The sequence below is a fragment of the Acomys minous genome, assembly GCF_964271855.1.
Source record: "Acomys minous genome assembly, chromosome: 11".
NCBI classification, from domain to species: Eukaryota; Metazoa; Chordata; class Mammalia; order Rodentia; family Muridae; genus Acomys; species Acomys minous.
The window spans coordinates 69,857,408-69,875,480 of NC_140492.1; the positions used below are offsets into that span (position 1 = coordinate 69,857,408).

Below are 18,073 nucleotides of genomic sequence, written 5' to 3' on the forward strand. Positions count from 1 at the left end.
TATCTAACTGGAAAGGGTCATCACATTTTCTGTAATTATTCTTCTATATAATCATATAAAACAGAAAACCCAGTTCACCCAAATTCACCTCTAATTAAACATTTAGGAAGTGTTTTCAACAGAGACCTTCCACAGCCCACTTCAACTTCAGCTAATTCTAGTGTGCTCACGACATCTACTGCAGAGATTGCACCATCTAGCCAAATGCTTCATAAAAACCAAAATTGGTCCTTTTTGCTTTCTGACAAGAAAGACAAGGGAAGGAAAAGGCTGTGAGGAGAGAACAAGGGGCCAGCAGTCTGAAATAGTTCAGCTCCTGACTTGCTAGAGCATTATCAGGTGGGGTTCTCTGCCTAATTCACACCTAGGCACACGCACACACACATACACACACAAACACGCACGCACGCACACACACACACACACTTTGAATTTAAAAACTGAAGAATCACAGTGTCCCTTACCAGTGCCAACACATTCAGAAATTCCCTTGTGTCAAAATGTAGCAAAGTCCGAACATAAGGATAGACTTCTTCCTCCGAGGATGCTTCCACGGAATGCAGACGGATCAGAAACTCAAACACCTGCAAGTTAAAAGCAACTGTCCATTATTTTCTATCATCTTAGATCTTACTGGAGAACAAGGATTCCTATATGGAGGAAACAAAGGCAAGATGAATTCACTTTAAACTGCCACTGAGTTACCTAATGTCCCTCGTAAATTCTCTCTTAACCAAAATGTTAGTGTTGGTGACAGTGTGGACTCTTGTCCTTACAGTGGAGTTCCTTAGCTATGTGTAATGTTCAACCATAGTGTTTGTCTTCAGTCACTATGCTGTCTAGCTTTATGTCAACTTGGCATAAGCTAAAGCCAATTGAGAAAAATGCCCCTCTAAGACAAGAGCATGCCTGGGAGGCGTGCTCTTAGTTAGTGACTGATGGAGAGGGTCCAGCCCATTGTGGGTGGTCCCACCCCTGGGCAGGTGGTCCTGAGTTCTATAAAAAAGAGCTGAGCAAACCATGAGGACAAGCCAATAAGGAGCACCTCTCCATGGCCTCTGCACCAGCTCCTGCCTCCGGGTTCCTGCCCTGACCCCCTCAGTGATGGACTGTGCTAGGTAACTGTAAGCTGAAATAAACCCTACACCTAGTTGGTTCTGTTGGTTTTGTTTATCACAACAAGAGAAACCATAACTAAGACGGCCATCTTAAAAGTGCAGACAGTAAAAATGCCATAGAAAGAATGCTCACCTGGTTTTTAACCAAGGGAACAAGATCTTCAGGGACGTCACCAAGGGGGTAGGCACGGCCTGCCAGGCAACAGCTAGAAAAAAAGAAGAGCAGATCTGATGCCTCAGTTTCTCCACCCTGACATTCTGCTTCTATCATGACTGTAGACTCAACTTCTGACAGGTTGGGTTCAGAACGAGATCACCGCTGTTCTGTAGGCAGCTGAGCACAGATAAGGACGTGCAATGAACACTTCAAAAGGCCAGAAGAAAGGTATCAAAAAGAAGATGGTAAAAAGGCTGCAGTGATTGGTCCAGAAAATAGCTGACATATAAACTGCCTCCACAACGAGGTTTATTGTAATTAAAGTTCCTCAAGGCCATGAGGGGGCCTCAAGGTGGAAAGAGAACTTTGGACAGAAACAATACAATATGGTGATTTAAATGTAATGGTGTCTTAAAGGGAAGGGTTAGGGTTTAAAGCCTAGCGAGGAGTTTCACTGAAAGGAGAATGAGAGAGTGGAAGAGAATAAGAGAGAATAAGAGTAAGACCTGCTGGGGGCCCCGCGACAAGCCCAGGAGCGGTGAGCTAGGCTCTGTACCCTGCGCTGCCTTTCCCGGCCTACAGCTCTGCCTGCATTGCTCTAGGCCTGCAGTACCAGGGACAGCCTAAAAACACAGAGTTAGGACATAATGAGCAAGAGCCAGGGCTCAACGGCACCATCAGAGCCCAGCTGTTCTACTACAACAAGCCCTGGGTATCCTAACACAGCCAAAGCACAAGAAGATGGCCTTGAATCCAATCTTGAGAAGATAATAGAGACCTTTAAAGAGGAAATGAATAAATCTCTTAAAGAAATACAAGGAAATACAATCAAAGAGATGAAGGAAATGAATAAAACTGTTCAAGATCTGAAAAAAGGAAATAAAAGCAACAAGGAAAATACAAACTGAGAAAATGCTGGAGATGGAAAACTTAGGGAAGAGAACAGGAATGACAGACATAAGCATCACCAACAGAATACAAGAGATGGAAGAGAGAATCTCAGGTGTATACAATAGGATAGAAGAAATCAATACATCAGTCAAAAATATCTTAAGTCTAAAAAGCTCTTGACAGAAAACACCCAGAAAATCTGGAACACTATGAAAAGACCAAACCTAAGAATAATAGCAATAAAAGAAGATTCCCAGCTCCAAGGCCCAGAAACTATTTTCAACAAAATCACAGAAGAAAAATTTCCAGCCTAAAGATAGAGATGCCTATAAATATACAAGAAGCTTATACATCACCAAGTAGATTGGACCAGAAAAGAAAATCCTCCTGCCACATAATAATCAAAACATTAAATGTACAGAACAAAGAAAGAATATTAAAAGCTGCAAGGGAAAACGGCCAAGGAATATATAAATGTAGACCTATTAGAATTACACCCAACTTCTCAACAGAGACTCTAAAAGCCAGAAGGGTCCGGGCAGACAGATGTCTTACAGTCTCTAAGAGATTAAGGATGCCAGCCCAGACTACTATATCCAGAAAAACTTTCAATCACCACAGATGGAGAAAACAAGATAATCCATGATAAAAACCAAATTTAAACAATACATATCCATAAATATAGTCCTACAGAATATATCAGAAGGAAAACTCCACGCCAAGGTCAACTACCCCCAAGAAAACACAGGAAATAATTCCATCCAAGCAAAACCAGAAGAAGGGAAACACACACACACATACACACACACACACACACACACATCAAAACACTGGTATATAATATGACCCCTAACTTTAACTTTTCCACTTAAAATATAGAGTTTGCAGCCTGAGTCTACTGCACAGAGTGTGCATTGGAAGAGGCGTAGTCTTGCACAGTAAATATATTCCAAACTCTATATTTTAACTGGAAAAGTAAAGGGCTAAGAAAAAGATTTTCCAAGCAAATGGGCCCAAGATACAAACTGGAGTAGCCACTCTAACGCCTAATAAAACAGACTTTCAACCAAAATTAATCAAAAGAGATGGGGAAGGATACTTCATAATCAAAGGAAAATCTCACAAACTCTGAATTCTGAACATCTCAATTCTGTCTCAATTCTAAACATCTATACCTCAAATGCAAGATCACCCATATTTGTAAAAGAAATATTTCTAAAGCTTAAATCACACATTGAACCCCACACATTAATAGTGGGAGACTTTAAACACCCCACTCTCACAATGGACAAGTCATTGAGACAGAAACTCAACAGGGAAATAATTAAACTAACAAATGTTATGAATCAAATGCACCTAAAAAATATCTACATAACATTCCACCCAAACACAAAAGAATATACCTTCTTCTCAGCACCTCACAGAACCTTCTCCATAATTGACCATATAGTCAGTCAAAAAGTTAATCTCAACAGATAGAAGAAAATTGAAATAGCTCCATGTATCTTATCAGACCTCCACAGATTAAAGCTGGACTCAACAACAACAGAAAGGCTACAAACTCATGGAAACTGAACAACTTTCTATTCTATGACCACTGCGTCAGGGGAGAAATTAAAGACTTTCTAGAATTCAATGAAAATGAATACACAACATACGCAAACTTATGGGACACAATGAAAGCAGTACTAAGAGGAAGGTTCATAGCACTAAGTGCTTTCATAAAGAAATAGCAGCACACTTGAAAGCTCTAGAACAAAAAGAAACAAACACACCCAAAAGGAGAAGATGGCAGGAAATAACCAAACTCAGGGCTGAAATAAATAAATGGACAAAGAAAACATTACAAAGAATCAATGAAATCAAGAGTTAGGTCTTTGAGAAAATCAAAAAGATAGTCAAATCCTTAGCCAAACTAACTAAAAGGCAGAGAGACAATATTCAAATTAACAAAATCAGAAGTGAAAGGCGGGACATAACAACAGACACTGAGGAAATCTAAAGAATCATTAGATCTTATTTCAAAAGCCTACACTCCACAAAATTGGAAAAATCTAAATGAAATGGATGATTTTCTGGAAAGATTCCATTTACCAAAGTTAAAAATCAAGATCAGGTTAACAATCTAAATAGTCCTATAACTCCTAAGGAAATAGAAGCAGTTGTTAAAAGTCTCCAAATCAAAAAGAGCCCAGGGCCAGATGGTTTCAGTGTAGAATTCTACCAGACCTTCAAAGAAGAGCTAATACTAATACTCTTCAAATCATTACAAAAATAGAAACATAAGGAACATTATCAAACTCATTCTATGAAACTATAGTCACCTTGATGATTAAGCCACACAGATTCAACCAAGAAAGAAAGTTTCAGACCAATACCCCTCATGAACATAGATTCAGATATACTAAATAAAATACTTGCAAGCTGACTCCAAGTACACATCAAAGATATTATCCATCATGATCAACTAGGCTTCATCCCAGGGATACAGGGATGCTTCAATATATGAAAATTCATCAATGTAATCCACCATATAAACAAACTGAAAGGGAAAAAAACCACAGGATCATAACATTAGATCCTGATAAAGTCTTTGACAATTCGAATACCCCTTCATGTTAAAAGTCTTGGAAAAATCAGGGATACGAGCAAATAAAGGCAATATACAGTAAGCCCATAGCCAATACCAAATTAAACGGAGAGAAATTTACAGCAATTCCACTAAAATCAGGGACAAGACAAGGCTGCCCACTTTCTCCATATCTATTCAATATAGTACTTGAAGTTCTAGCTAGAACAATAAGACAACAAAAAGAGATCAAGGGGATACAAATTAGAAAGGAAGAAGTCAAAGTATTGCAATTCACAGATGATATGATAGTATACATACGTGACCCCCAAAATTCCACCAGGGAACTCCTAGAGATGATAAACACCTACAGCAAAGTGGCTGGATACAAAATTAACTAAAAAAATCAGTAGCTTTCGTTTATACAAATAATAAACAGGCTGAGAAAGAAATTAAGGAAACAACACCCTTCACAATGGTCACAAATAACATAAAATATCTTGGTATAACTCTAATCCAGTGAGAGACCTGTATAACAAGAACTTCAAATCTCTGAAGAAAGAAATTATCAGAAGATGAAAAGATCTCCCATCCTCATGGATTGATAGGATTAACGGTAAAAATGGCCATCTTACCAAAAGCAATCTGCAGATTCAATGCAATTCCCATCAAAATTCCAACACAATTCTTTATATAAATTGAAAGAGCAATACTCAACTTCATATGAAAAAAAAAAACAACCCAGGACAGCTAAAACAATCCTGTATAATAAAAGGAAAACTTCTGGAGGTATCTCCAGGCCTGATTTCAAGCTGTACCACAGAGCAATTGTAATAAAACACACCTGGTATTGGCATAGGATGCCAATGGACAGGCAACAGACAGGATGATCAATGGAACTGAAATTGAAGACCCAGAAGTAAACTCACACACCCACGGACACTTGATTTTTGACAAAGAAGCCAAAACTATACGATGGGAAAAAGAAAGGATCTTCTTTTGTTGGTTTGTTGGTTCTTTTGGTGTTGGTGTAACTGGATGTCTCCAAGTCGAAGAATACAAATAGCTCTATATTTATCACCCTGCATAAAGTTCAAGTCCTAGTTAATAAAAGATGTTAACATAAAGTGAATTCACTGAATCTGATAGAAGAGAACGTAGAGAATAACCTAGAACTCACTGGCACAGGAGACAACTTCCTGAACAGAACGCCAACAGCACAAGCTCTAAGATCAACAATTAATAGATGGAACCTCATGAAACTGAAAAGCTTCTCTAGGGCAAAGGCCACTGTCTAAAGGACAAAACGGCAACCTACAGATTGGGAAAAGTTCTTCACCAACCCTATATCTGACAGAGGACTAACGTCCAAAATATACCAAGAACTCAAGAAATCAGACATGAAGAAATCAAATATCCCCCATTAAAAAGTGGGGTACAGAGCTAAACAATTCTCAGCAGAGGAGTCTAATGGCTAAGAGTCACTTAAATAAATCTTCAACATCCTTAGCCACCAGGGAAATGCAAATCAAAATAACTCTGAGACCATCTCACACCTGTCAGGATGGCTAAAATAAAAAACTCAAGGGACAGCTCATGCTGGTGAGGATGTGGAAAAAGAGGAACACTCCTCCATTGCTGGTGGGAGTGCAAACCTGTACAACCACTTTGGAAATCAATTTGGCTGTTTCTCAGAAATTTGAGAATAGTTCTACCTCAAGACTCAGCTATACCATTCCTGGGCCTATACCCCAAAGACGGTCCACCATATAAGGACAGTTGTTCAACTATGTTCATAGCAGCTTTATTCATAATAGCCAAAATCTGGAAACAAGCTAGATGTCCCTCAACCGAAGAATAACGCAAATGTGGTACATTTACACAACGGAATACTACTAGCTACTAAAAACAAGGAAATCTTGAAATTTGTAGGCAAATGGATGGAACTAGAAAAGGTCATCCTGAGTTAAGTAATCCAGACCCAGAAAGACACACATGGTATGTACTCACTTATAAGTTGCTATTAGCCATAAAATGCAGGATAACCAGGCTACAATCCACAGACCCAAAGAAGCTAAGTAATAAGGAGGGCCTAAGTAGTGATGGTGGTGATGGTGATGGTGCTTCTTGAATCTCACTGAGAAGGGGAAATAAAATAGGTACCAGGAGTGATAGAGGGAGAGATGTAGGAGGGAGAGGAGGAAGGAGGGGAACAGGGGGATCAAGTGTGGGAGGACAAAGAAAGGGAGAACTGGAATCAGTCGGGGGAGGGGGAATCTCTGGGGCAAACTAGAAACCTAGGACAATGGAACTTCCTAGGAGTCCATGAGGGTGACCCTAGCTAAGACTCCAAGCAATGGGGGACATGGAACCTAAACAGCCACCTCCTGTAGCCAGGCGAGATTTCCAACGCAAGGATGAGGATACCAACACAGCCACAGAACCTTCAACCCACAATCTGTCCAGCCTACAAGATGTGCAGGGGTAAAGATGGACCAGAAATTGAAGAAAGGGCCAACCAATGACTGGCCTAACCTGAGACCCATGCCATGAGAGAGAGCCCACCTCTGACACTACTTCCCACCCCCGATACTATTCATGAAATTGTGTTACACGTGCAGACAGGAGCCTAACATAACTGTCATCAGAGAGGCTTCACCCGGCCACTGATGGAATCAGATACAGAGGCCCACAGCCAAACATTAGGCAGAGCTCAGGGAATCGTGTGGAAGAGGGGGAGAAAGGACTGGAAGAAGCCAGAGAGGGCAAGGTTGTCATAAGAAAACCTACAGAATTAACTAGCCTGGCCTACTAGAACTCACAGAGACTAAACCACCAACCAGAGAGCATTCATGAGACAGACCAGGGCCCTCTGCCCACATGTAACAGTGTGCAGCTTGGTCATCATGTGTGGCTCCTAACAGCGGGAGCAGGGGCTGTCTCTGACTGTTGTCTGCCCTTGGATCCCTGTGCCCTAACTGGGTGGCCTTGTCTAACCTCCTGTCCCCTAACTTGGTGGCCTTGTCTAGCCTCAGTAGAAGATGTGCCTCGTCCTACTGCAACTTGATACACCAAGGAGGGTGGATATCCACGGATGCCTCCCCTTCTCTGAGGAGAAAGGAAGAGGGGACAGAGGGAGGGAAGGTGGGAAGGAGGGACAGGGAGGATAGGAGGGACAGGAAGCTATGACTGGGGTGCAAAGTTAATTACTTAATTAATTTTTTTAAAGAATAAGAGAAAGGGCTACCATGAGTGGGATGGGGGGGGGGCAAGAGGAACCTCTATCGACAGCGGCTGCATCTCTGGCTGTCTTCATTATTGGGCCCTGAGGACTCTTGGACCAAGGCCCAGAGCAATGGGAAGCTCTGACTTTCTAGAATCTTTTAAGGTAAGAAGTTTCAGACCGCTTGATTCGATTCAGCACAGCATAGAGCTGACGGGGAGCATGGGGGACAGAGGTTCCATGAATTGAGAGCTGTCCAGTCACAGCACAGATAGCTCCTTCCAGGCACGTGTGGCTTGATTCAGACTGCAGGGGTCAGTCCGAAGGTGCAGCAGGCCCACGTTCTAACAAAAAGCTTTTGACTGTTCTCACCTTAAGGCTTTGGGAGAGAATTGTATTAACTCTTGTCTTAAACATTGCACAATACAGACATTTATCAAAAACAGCACATGGCAGCCTATAAATATGCGTAAGTTTTAAAGTAGGCTTCCCAGGTACCACTTGGAAACGAGCCGTGGTGACGAGCGCTGGGAAATGACTGCTTTTAAGGAGAGCTTGAGTGTGAGAAAGAGCTTGCCCTGGGGCTTCACCTCTGAATCACGATTTTTTTTAAAAAAAATAATTAAAAGTCTAACTTATGATCTGAATTATTTATGAAAATCTGAATATGCCTCTTAATTACTTTGGTGGAGTAGGAACAAACTTTACACCTCTCTATGAACCCGTTATCAGTTTTTAATAATAGAAACAATTTGGTACCAGACACTCTGAAGCTTAAAATATGATAATAAAGCGCTAGGTAACTGCTGCTACACTCCTCCTCACCAACGAATATAAGAGGTGTGAGTCTGGGGCCAGCATCTACTCCAGTGTCTGCTCCAACGCTACAGGACTAAGTGATGCTCTGAGAGGATCTGCCCCTCCCGACCTTCCTGCCAGGTCTACCCAGACTGAACCCTCACCCTCTATTAGAATGAGCTCTCTTCTATGGGTCAAGACACAAACATTGCAGTTTTACCTCTGTCACTAATGTCTCGGTGACTTAAACAAAGCTCTTGCCCTTATATGTAAAACTGGAGTAACACATATCACCAGAATTTCTGGAAGGAAAAGTAGAATACACCACACAGCAGGTTTCTCGGCCACCAACAGAGCGTTCTTTGTTGTGAGGACCGCCCTGTGCACTGTGGGGTATCAGCAGTGTGCCTGCCTTCCAGGCCTATCAATAGTAACACAGAATGACTTCAGATATTGCCAGACATGGAATCTGCTCTACCTAAAGTGGCTCTGAAAGAATGAAAAACACTACACAGACAGGATACTGTTAAACCACTTCAAACATGGGGGAGTGGGGAACACAGACACAGACACACCAGAACCTCTCACCTGATGTACACCAGGAGCTTGTTGCCCATAACAACTTGCTCATCTGAAACAGAAAGAAAGGCACTTAGCAGTTCTCTCTCCAAACCTTTTCAGAACTGTAACATTAATGTGGGGGAAACCCCTCAAAATTGGTGTTGAGGTAAAGATATTTCCAAATAACATAAAACTGAGATGGCAGATTACTTTTCACTCTTTAACTTTTCCGTTACATTGCATTTGTAGACACATGTAGAGCTACGTAGATGTTTGCGTATTGCTGACAGCCTGAAAGCACGGAAGCAGAGAAGGCTGATGGGCGCCAGCTCATGGCCAGCTACTGGTAAGCCGTGGTTACGGCATGTTCCCATTGGCCACCCACACCTACAGCGCACAGGGCTCAGGACGCCATGTTTCCAAATAATAAACCTTGACTAAACAACCAGTTATAAGCCATGCTAAGAGGTTATGTTATTTGGTGGGACTTTTAGAGCACCAAAAAGGTAGCTAGATGGTTTTTAGCCTAAGGGGTAAAGGTAGCACACTGTGGGAGCCATCGCGAGGAACAGGGGACCTGTCACTGGGGGTGGTGAAGAGCTGGAACTTCTGGGTTTTACTCATGAGTCCCAGACATAATTCAGGGACGAAAATATTTTTATCAGGAATATTCATAATTATTGAAGTCTGCGTAGATTTGAACTTGTCAAATCTACACGAGTAGTTATTATATTTTGCCTTAATTCGAAGTGTCGTTTTATCCACCTCAACTAGTATGACACAGGGCAGCAATCACCTCACTGATGCAGCAAGTTCAGGTTTACTGACTGATTAAATAAATACGTGTCTCTGTGTGTGTGTGTGTGTGTGTGTGTGTGTGTGTGTGTGTGTGTGTGCGCGCGCGCATGTGTGTAGGTCAGAAGACAACGCTGAGAGCTGGAGTTAGCTCTTTCCTTCATCCTGTGGGTCTGGGGCTTGAATACTGTAGCCTTGAAGGCACTGAGCCATCTCGCTAGCCCAAGATTATGTAAATGCTTTATTAAAAAGCTCAGGAGAGATATATCTAGCTTGTAGCATAGTCCTAGAGAGATGACTGTGCTCGTTAGCACGTCCCTCCCCACCACCACACTCCCAGGCCTTCCTCTGGAGTGGGAAATCTGGGATCTGTACTCTAAGCATCCAGCCGTGCCTGACTGTCAACAGCTGATTAGTGGATGTGCAGGAGTGCAACCAAAATCGAGATGCATTCTCCACTATGCGAGTCTTCCCAGTGCATCCTGGGTAGTTCTCTACTGTAAAGACTCAACAACTCCATTTAGATTTTTCTGTGCTAAACGCCACATTCATTAAAGGTAAGTAGGTACATGTGTGAAAACCAGCTGTCAAGTCTATTTCAACAATACAAGGTTTGTGCTGTAATTAGATTTAACATATTAAGACTAAACAAAATGATTCCTGCCCCCATCATTGGTTTTTAAAAAAAGGTGTATGTATGTGGGGGTGGGGGAGAGGGAGAGAGAGAGAGGGGTGGAAATCAGTGCATGGGGGTGGGGGAGGAGACAGGGAGAGAAACCCTGAAAGCCTGCACTTAATACAGCAAGTACCTGTGAGAATTAGATGCTAGCAGCCTGAGGGCATCCAGCACCCTCTTCTCACCTGACGCCTTTCCCTGAGGTAAGCGCAGTGTAAGTGACTTGCACACCTGACACAACAGCGCTCAGAGAGACTTCAGTTTCTCTAGCCTAAGGAAGTGACAGATGCGGCTGGCAGGACAAGGGCGGTGGCTGCATCCACGCAGAGCGCTGCCCAGCGGCTCATGCTCTAGGTTCAATGCCCAGTGCCATCCGGCAGCTCACTTATGAGACGGACGAAAAGAACGAGGACACCTCAATGGGAACAGCAGAGCCCCGGACTTCACACACTGCCCTGGTCTGGACTCAGCACCTCTAAGATGCTCTTAAGGCGCTGGGAAAACTATCACTGGTGCTGTTAAGCCTTCAGCTGCCTGAGGCACTGTTATCTCTGAGGACTAAGAAGACCTTTTAAAGAGATAGAGTGGAGGATGAATCTGCGAGGGTTTAAAAAGCCCAACATATTCTTGGGCTCTTAGCACTGCTTGCACACACAAGAGCTGCACACATATCCAGGAAAACAGGCCTACTTAACAGCCAAAGACTGACTCTGAAAACTCTCATCTGTCAGAGAACTGGAAAATCCTAAACAAAAGCAAACAGCACACAGGTCTCTGTGAGCCGAGCACCCTGGGAGGGCAGGGCCCGGTATTCCTGAGTAAGGTCAGTCTTAGGGCCACAGTCTCCCTGTCCTGCTGTGGGGTCTTCCTATAAATGCTTCGGCCATCGTAGATGGCTGCCATGAGGTCCTCACAAGTCCCAGTGAAGTCAGCACCACACTATTGGCCTCCCAGACTGGGTCTGGACACTATGTCCCTGCTGAGCAGGTGACAACTGAGACTGTGGGCGGCATCTTCAGAAGGAAAGATGCTGAAGACAATACGGTAAGAGAGTAGCTCATGCGCTGGAGGAGCCAGAGTGGCTGGCAGCAGAGACAGCAGAAAAGCACTCGAGCCCTGGGTTGTCTGGGATGAACACAGGACAGGGCCAATGCGCTGAGCACCTCATCAGAGCTGTGATGTCCTTCTCTGTGCTTGCCACCCACTAGCTACCAGTCTGTTCACTAGGAAAAAAGTTACAACGGACAAATGCTATGGGAGATTTCCTGCTCAAAGAGGATAAAGAGCCAGATAAAGGTCAGCTGTTCCTGACTTTGTCACTTTCCTTTATGAATGACCAGAGGAAAGACCCATGAGAGTGGGCAGAGGGCTTGCTGGGGGTGGGGGGTGGGGTGGGAGACAGGCAGCTGCCTCTCTCTGGCTGCAGCTTATTTCTGGCTGGTGGCCTGGATGGAGCAGAGTCTCTCTCAGGTCTGTCTTCCCGCTTCCCAGGTACAAACGCTTCGGAATTCTAAGACTTGCACTGTGTAGGAATCAGCTCAGACTTTTGTAAAGCAATATAAAAGTTAATTATATTGTTGTTTCAGTTCAGCTACATGGCAATTAGGTAAGTCTGGCAGGAATCTACTTTACTGTTCAAACTAAAGAAACTTTAGTATATAATGCCACCAGCTCACTTACCATGATCATAAGACATTTTGATAGCAAACAGTTACTAAGCCTTTGGAAATTACTTCACAAAGGGAGTTAGGCTACATAAAACTTGAAAAGTTAAATACCATAGTTATAAGTATTTGAAGATGCTCCATGAAGCTGTCATTCATCTAAGTGATGAATATTTTCTAGAAATTAGCTATAAAAACTGGAAGAACTGAGGCGTGAGACAGAATAATGAAATAACGGTAAAGACCCCCACAGCAGTTTCAACAACAGATCAAACAATTACAGAGGGCATGCAGGCCACAGAAGACTTGAACAGAACCATGAGCCAACAGCGATTCCAGAACATTCCACCTAACAGAACACTGTCAGTATGTGCTCCAGTGTGTTTGAAATACTCTCTAGAACAGACCAGATATTAAGCCATAAAATAAATCCCACTACCATTTAAAAGGCAGACATACAGTAATGTCTTTTCTAATGAAATGGAAAATCTATATCAGAAGAAAATGTTTCAGGGGGTGGGGCAGCAGGCGAGCTCCCATGGATAGAGAGCCCGTCATATGAGCTTAAGCACCCGAGTCTGGACCCCAGCACCTACATAAAAGCCAGTTACGGCCAAACATCCCCGTGATCTCAGCAAATCCTTACAGCATGCAAATGCCTAGAACAGCATTTTCCCAGCCCAACAGCTCCAGGTTCAAGGAGAAATCCTGTCTCCAGACACAAGGCTGGGGAGGGGCCGCACGCCAGCTCAGCGGCTGGTGCGTGCTGCATGAGCCTGGCTAGCGGCCTGAGTTTGATCCTGCAACCCAAGGAAAGCTGGAAGGAGATAAGCAGAGTGGCTCTGCAGTGCTCCTACCAAGCCGATCGGCCACGTTGGGACAACAGTCTTTAAAAAAAATAAAAAATAAAATAAATAAAAGAGAGAGAGAGAGAAAATTAATACCTGTGAGGGTTTTTCCTGCATTCAGAGGAGGAGCAATGACTCTGAAAAGTTTCTAAATGAAAACAGAAAAACCATCGTCATTCCAAAGCACAGTACTTTTAAAGACAGCCAAGAACATCCAAGTTATGAAGCCTTTCTTTGCCAGAGTTAGCTACTCGCTGTGAGATTAAACATGAAACTTACTACATCTACAGAGCTTCTTAGAAGAACAACCAGGGACACTCCGATGCCATGTGCCCAGTTAGCGACACCAGCTACTTGAAGGTCTCTGTCTAGATCATGATTTCTGATATTTAAAAACTTAGGTTCTGAAAAGAGCTTTATCATCCTGAGCACAGCAATCAGATGAAAGAACTGCCACCCCAGCAAAGTGGCAATGCAGACGCCTTTCGGCTGGAAACATCTCAGCAGCTGCAGCCCCAGGGAGAAGCACATTACCTAAGGTCACCTCCAACATACAGGGACCCGAAGAGGTCACTGCCAGGGTCCTCCAGAGGAATTCCTGGCTGGTTTTGGATGATCTGTAACTCATAGAAATGCCACTGCCTCAGCTTTAAGTACAAGGATTATAAGGTATGCATTTCCATGCCCAACATTCTGGTCTGGAAAAAAAAAACTGACTTGTTTTGTTTTGTTTTTCAGGACAGGGTTTCTCTGTATAGCCTTGGCTGTCCTGGACTCAAGTTGTAGACCAGGCTGGCCTTGAACTCACAGAGATCCACCTGCCTCTGCCTCCAGAATGCTGGGATTAAAGGTGTGCGCCACCACGCCCAACAAAACCTGACTTTTTAAAAAATAAAAACTTGTGTAAATATTTATTATTTGAGTTACATGCCCTTTAAATTATTTACATTGTTTCTTTTGTCATATTAGGATAATGACTAAAAGCCCTTGTACAGTTGTATCGCAGCGTCTGGGTGCTCAACTGTGTAACAGTTCAACCAGTTCATGCTCCTTACTCATCACTGTGACCGAACACAGCAACTGTTCACCACAGTTCAGGCAGGCTCACAAGCTCTAGTTACAATTTACTTTAATCCACCCTATTTAATTTTATTTTTTTATTCTGATCACAGTTCTCCATTCCCCAACTCCTCCCATATAACCCCCACCTCCCTGCCTTCTTTCTTTCTCTTTAGAAAACAAACAGGCAAATAAAAACAAACAAGATTGTTTTAAGTAGAAATATACAAAAAGCCTGAGACACACATGTAGTACATATATATATGCATATGTACATATATACATATATACATACACATACACACACACACACACACACACACACGCACACACGCACGCACGCACGCAAAGGCCATTAAAAAATGAAATCAGAAACCATAATATAGAAGCAAAAAGCCAGTAAGGTTAAAAAACAAACAAACAAACACAGCAATGTGAAACAATGACCCTCACTGCTGAGAATGGGGCCTGCCCTGTGTGGTCTGTCTCCCAAGGGAAACTTCACTAGACTGACTATTAGCACCAAAATGCGCAGATCCGTCTGTCCATTGGCACCAAGAAGCCCAAGAAGATGGAGCAGACACGTGCAGGCCCAGCCACTCCCAGCCACCCAGGGGTGGAGGCAGGAGACTCCCAGAATGAGAGGCTAGCCCATGTGGAGAGATGCTCACATTATCTCAAAGGTCGCCTCCTGAAGCTCTAACTGCCCCATTCCCTTCTCCTTAAGGCCGTGGGTGTGACAGCCTCTACTTCCTGTAGTCTTAGAAGTAACCATTAGTGTGTTCCCCATGCACTGGCTAATCATCCTTTTCCTCTCTGCACATTGCAGTCCCTCTTCCACTGCCCCTGTGCTCCCCACCAGCACTCAGACCTAAATTAGTAGAGGAGAGAGAGTTCCTCCCAACACAAGGCATAGGAGATCCCAGTCTCTATCTTGGAAAAAGGGAAAAGTTTCAAGAGGTGAGGCAGACGCACGCTGCCTTCTGACGTAGACCTGTTCAACACTAATGCAGCCAAACCTTACACACTGGGAAAGGGAGGCACTGATGAGCTGACCGTCTACACTTCATTCTCTGAAGGTCTGCTTAATAACAACCCGGGCTGCCTGCTGAAACCTGCTCAAGTAGGAAAGCACTCTGAGCCGTGAGGCAAGCTCGGCAGCCCAGTGCTCCACTGAAACACAGGGGTATAAACATAAGCCAGACTACAAAAAATAAAGCATACAAAATGAAATCATCAAAAAACAACATAAAAACACAGCAACCATCTACATTTTCTGAATTATTTCTATGTGTCTATGTGTGTGAGGGGTAATGCCACAGGATGCATGTGCCAACCAAAAGACAACTTGTTAGAGCTGGTTCTCTCCTTCCACCATGTTGCCAAGAGCCTTCACACACTGAGCCATCCCACCAACCCAACCTCAACATTTTTATCAACATGGAACGAATGCCTCCAGTGAGAATTATTTTTGAGAAATTCTGGAAATTGCATTACTTCTTCCTAATAGTGGTTTAACGGTGGCATGAGAGTGTTCTGCATGGAGGAAGGGACAGAGCCTCACTGAGGGGACAGCTGACATGCCTAGAGCAAAGAACAGACTTTCAACATCAGCAGTCGGGGTTAGAAACTGAACAAGAGAAAAGGGGTGTGGCCCAAACAGAAGGTGGTGTGCTCAAAGAAACAGCAACTGAATAACTACTGACCAAACCATATTAAAGTGAGTGTCTGGCTCCCCTGGGGCACCGCTGCCACCACTGCAATAAGGAGGGGCTGAGAAAGCCACGTGTCTGCAGCCACACCATCCACAGTGACAAGATGGTTGCAATCAAAGCCTCCCCCAGTGAGGGGACAATGACAGCATGGTGAAAGCCTTAATGCTCGGAATTCAGCAAAGCGACACATTGGCTACTTTCAGGACCGTCCCACAGAAACAGCACCGCCCAACACAGCATCGCGCAATGCAGCAAACTTCTTATACCTTTAGGAGAAGTCTAAGAAAAAGTTAGAAGCAACTAAGATAAGAAACCGAAGACCCCTGAGGCTACAGGTGCAGCTCTGCAGTAGAGAACGCACAGCACACCAGAGGTCCCGAGTTCAATCACCAGCAAAAACTAAAATAAAAATAGAAATAAAATGCCATCTAAAAGTCCCAAGCAAGGGCCAGTGAGATGGCTCAGTGGTGAAGGTGTCCTGGCAGCCTGAGTTTAATCCCCAGAACCCCATGGCAGAAGAAAGGGAATCAACCCCCATGTGCGTGCACACACACACACACACACACATACACATGTTATTTACACGCACACACATACCTGTCCACACATTAATACAGACATACATGCACACACACAAAAATAAATAAATGTAATAAAATTACTTTTTAAAATGAATATAGTTCTAATAAACTGATATAAAAATTTTAATTAGATGAAAACAAACTATTCAAAGTAAACAGGTAGTGGAGCAACATTAGACAGTGTATTAACTGTCACATTAGACAGTGTCTTACCTCCATTGGAGTGATGAACTCATTCATGCCTCTGTTGTAGACATAGATCACAGCATCATACAGACGGTTTTCCCAGCACATAAGAACCACCTGGAAAAGGAAAACCCTCTTGACACACGTTCCACACTACCACACCAAACGCCCCCTTCAAGGCCTGAGGATGAAGGCCTTTCTCTTCCCTGAGCTGCGCTGCTCCCTCTTCTGTGATGGAAACTGAAATGTGGAGACTCAGACTTTATTGGTGGGATGGCGGTGGCACTGCAGGTTCAATATTAGCCCAAATAGTGCAAGAGCTAGGTTAAAATATCCCTTCTAATTTTGTTTCTTTGTAACCTTACCTCCTTTCAGCATTCATTTTACTTTAATCAATAAAACAGTTCTTTAAAAATCTACAAAACGTTTCCTTAGCACAGAACAAAGTGACAGACAGACCCGCCTGGGGCTCTGCCCTCCTAGAACCTATGCTCGCTCAGCTTGGACGCCCATCAAAGACAACAACATGGTGTAAGTCAGGCGTCATGAGGAGGGATACATGGGAGGTTTGAAGGGGGAAAAGGAGGTGATAAGGCTTTCAAAACGTGGAGTGACTCTGCGGGAGGAGAGACTGACACCGAGAGATGAGAGTATGAGGGGACTTTGCTTTTTGTTTTTTTTTAAATGTGGGAAAGATGAGAGCATATTACACTGTATTTAAGGAAAAGATGAAAATACTTGGAAGAAATAAAAATGTCTTCTGGATGTGACCACCACATAAAGGCAGCTAATAACATGTTCTCAGAGTGCTGGGCTCTGGTCAGACTGTGCACTCTACATCAAATCACCCACACACCAGAAAGGTATGCACACAGAGGACCGGCTTTACCTCAAATGCTCACCGGCATCAGAAAAATACTAATGGTGGTCCCAAGGCTTTTGTTCTGTGGGATACACACTTTACAAAGGGTTTGGTCCTCCGAAGACACCTGAAAGCCACTCATATCCTAGCTATGGAAGCTTAAACTCCCAGGAGAAACACTCATTATGAGGACTAATGCAATTAAAGAACTGTGAAATGTCATAAGCCCAGAAATGACCCTCAAGTAAGAACTGAAAGCTCGCTGGACCTCAAATCTACTATCAACCACAGCTTTCTGAAACCCAGATATATTATCAGGCACAGCTGCCTGAGCCCAGATACAACATCAGCCACAGCTGCCTACACCCAG

At 43.5% G+C, this 18,073-nt stretch overlaps 1 protein-coding gene across 2 annotated transcripts in view; it reads right to left on the bottom strand.

The window, feature by feature from the left end:
• VPS8 (VPS8 subunit of CORVET complex) overlaps positions 1–18,073 on the bottom strand; it is a 215,049-nt gene that overhangs the window by 117,879 nt on the left and 79,097 nt on the right. For both annotated transcript variants that reach the window (XM_084801736.1, XM_084801735.1), the window contains 5 exons: positions 16,869–16,958; positions 13,397–13,448; positions 9,345–9,387; positions 1,252–1,324; positions 465–584 (listed from right to left, as the gene is read on the bottom strand). In XM_084801736.1, the coding sequence (XP_084657862.1) occupies positions 465–584; positions 1,252–1,324; positions 9,345–9,387; positions 13,397–13,448; positions 16,869–16,958 (378 nt within the window). The remainder of the gene's footprint in view (positions 1–464; positions 585–1,251; positions 1,325–9,344; positions 9,388–13,396; positions 13,449–16,868; positions 16,959–18,073) is intronic.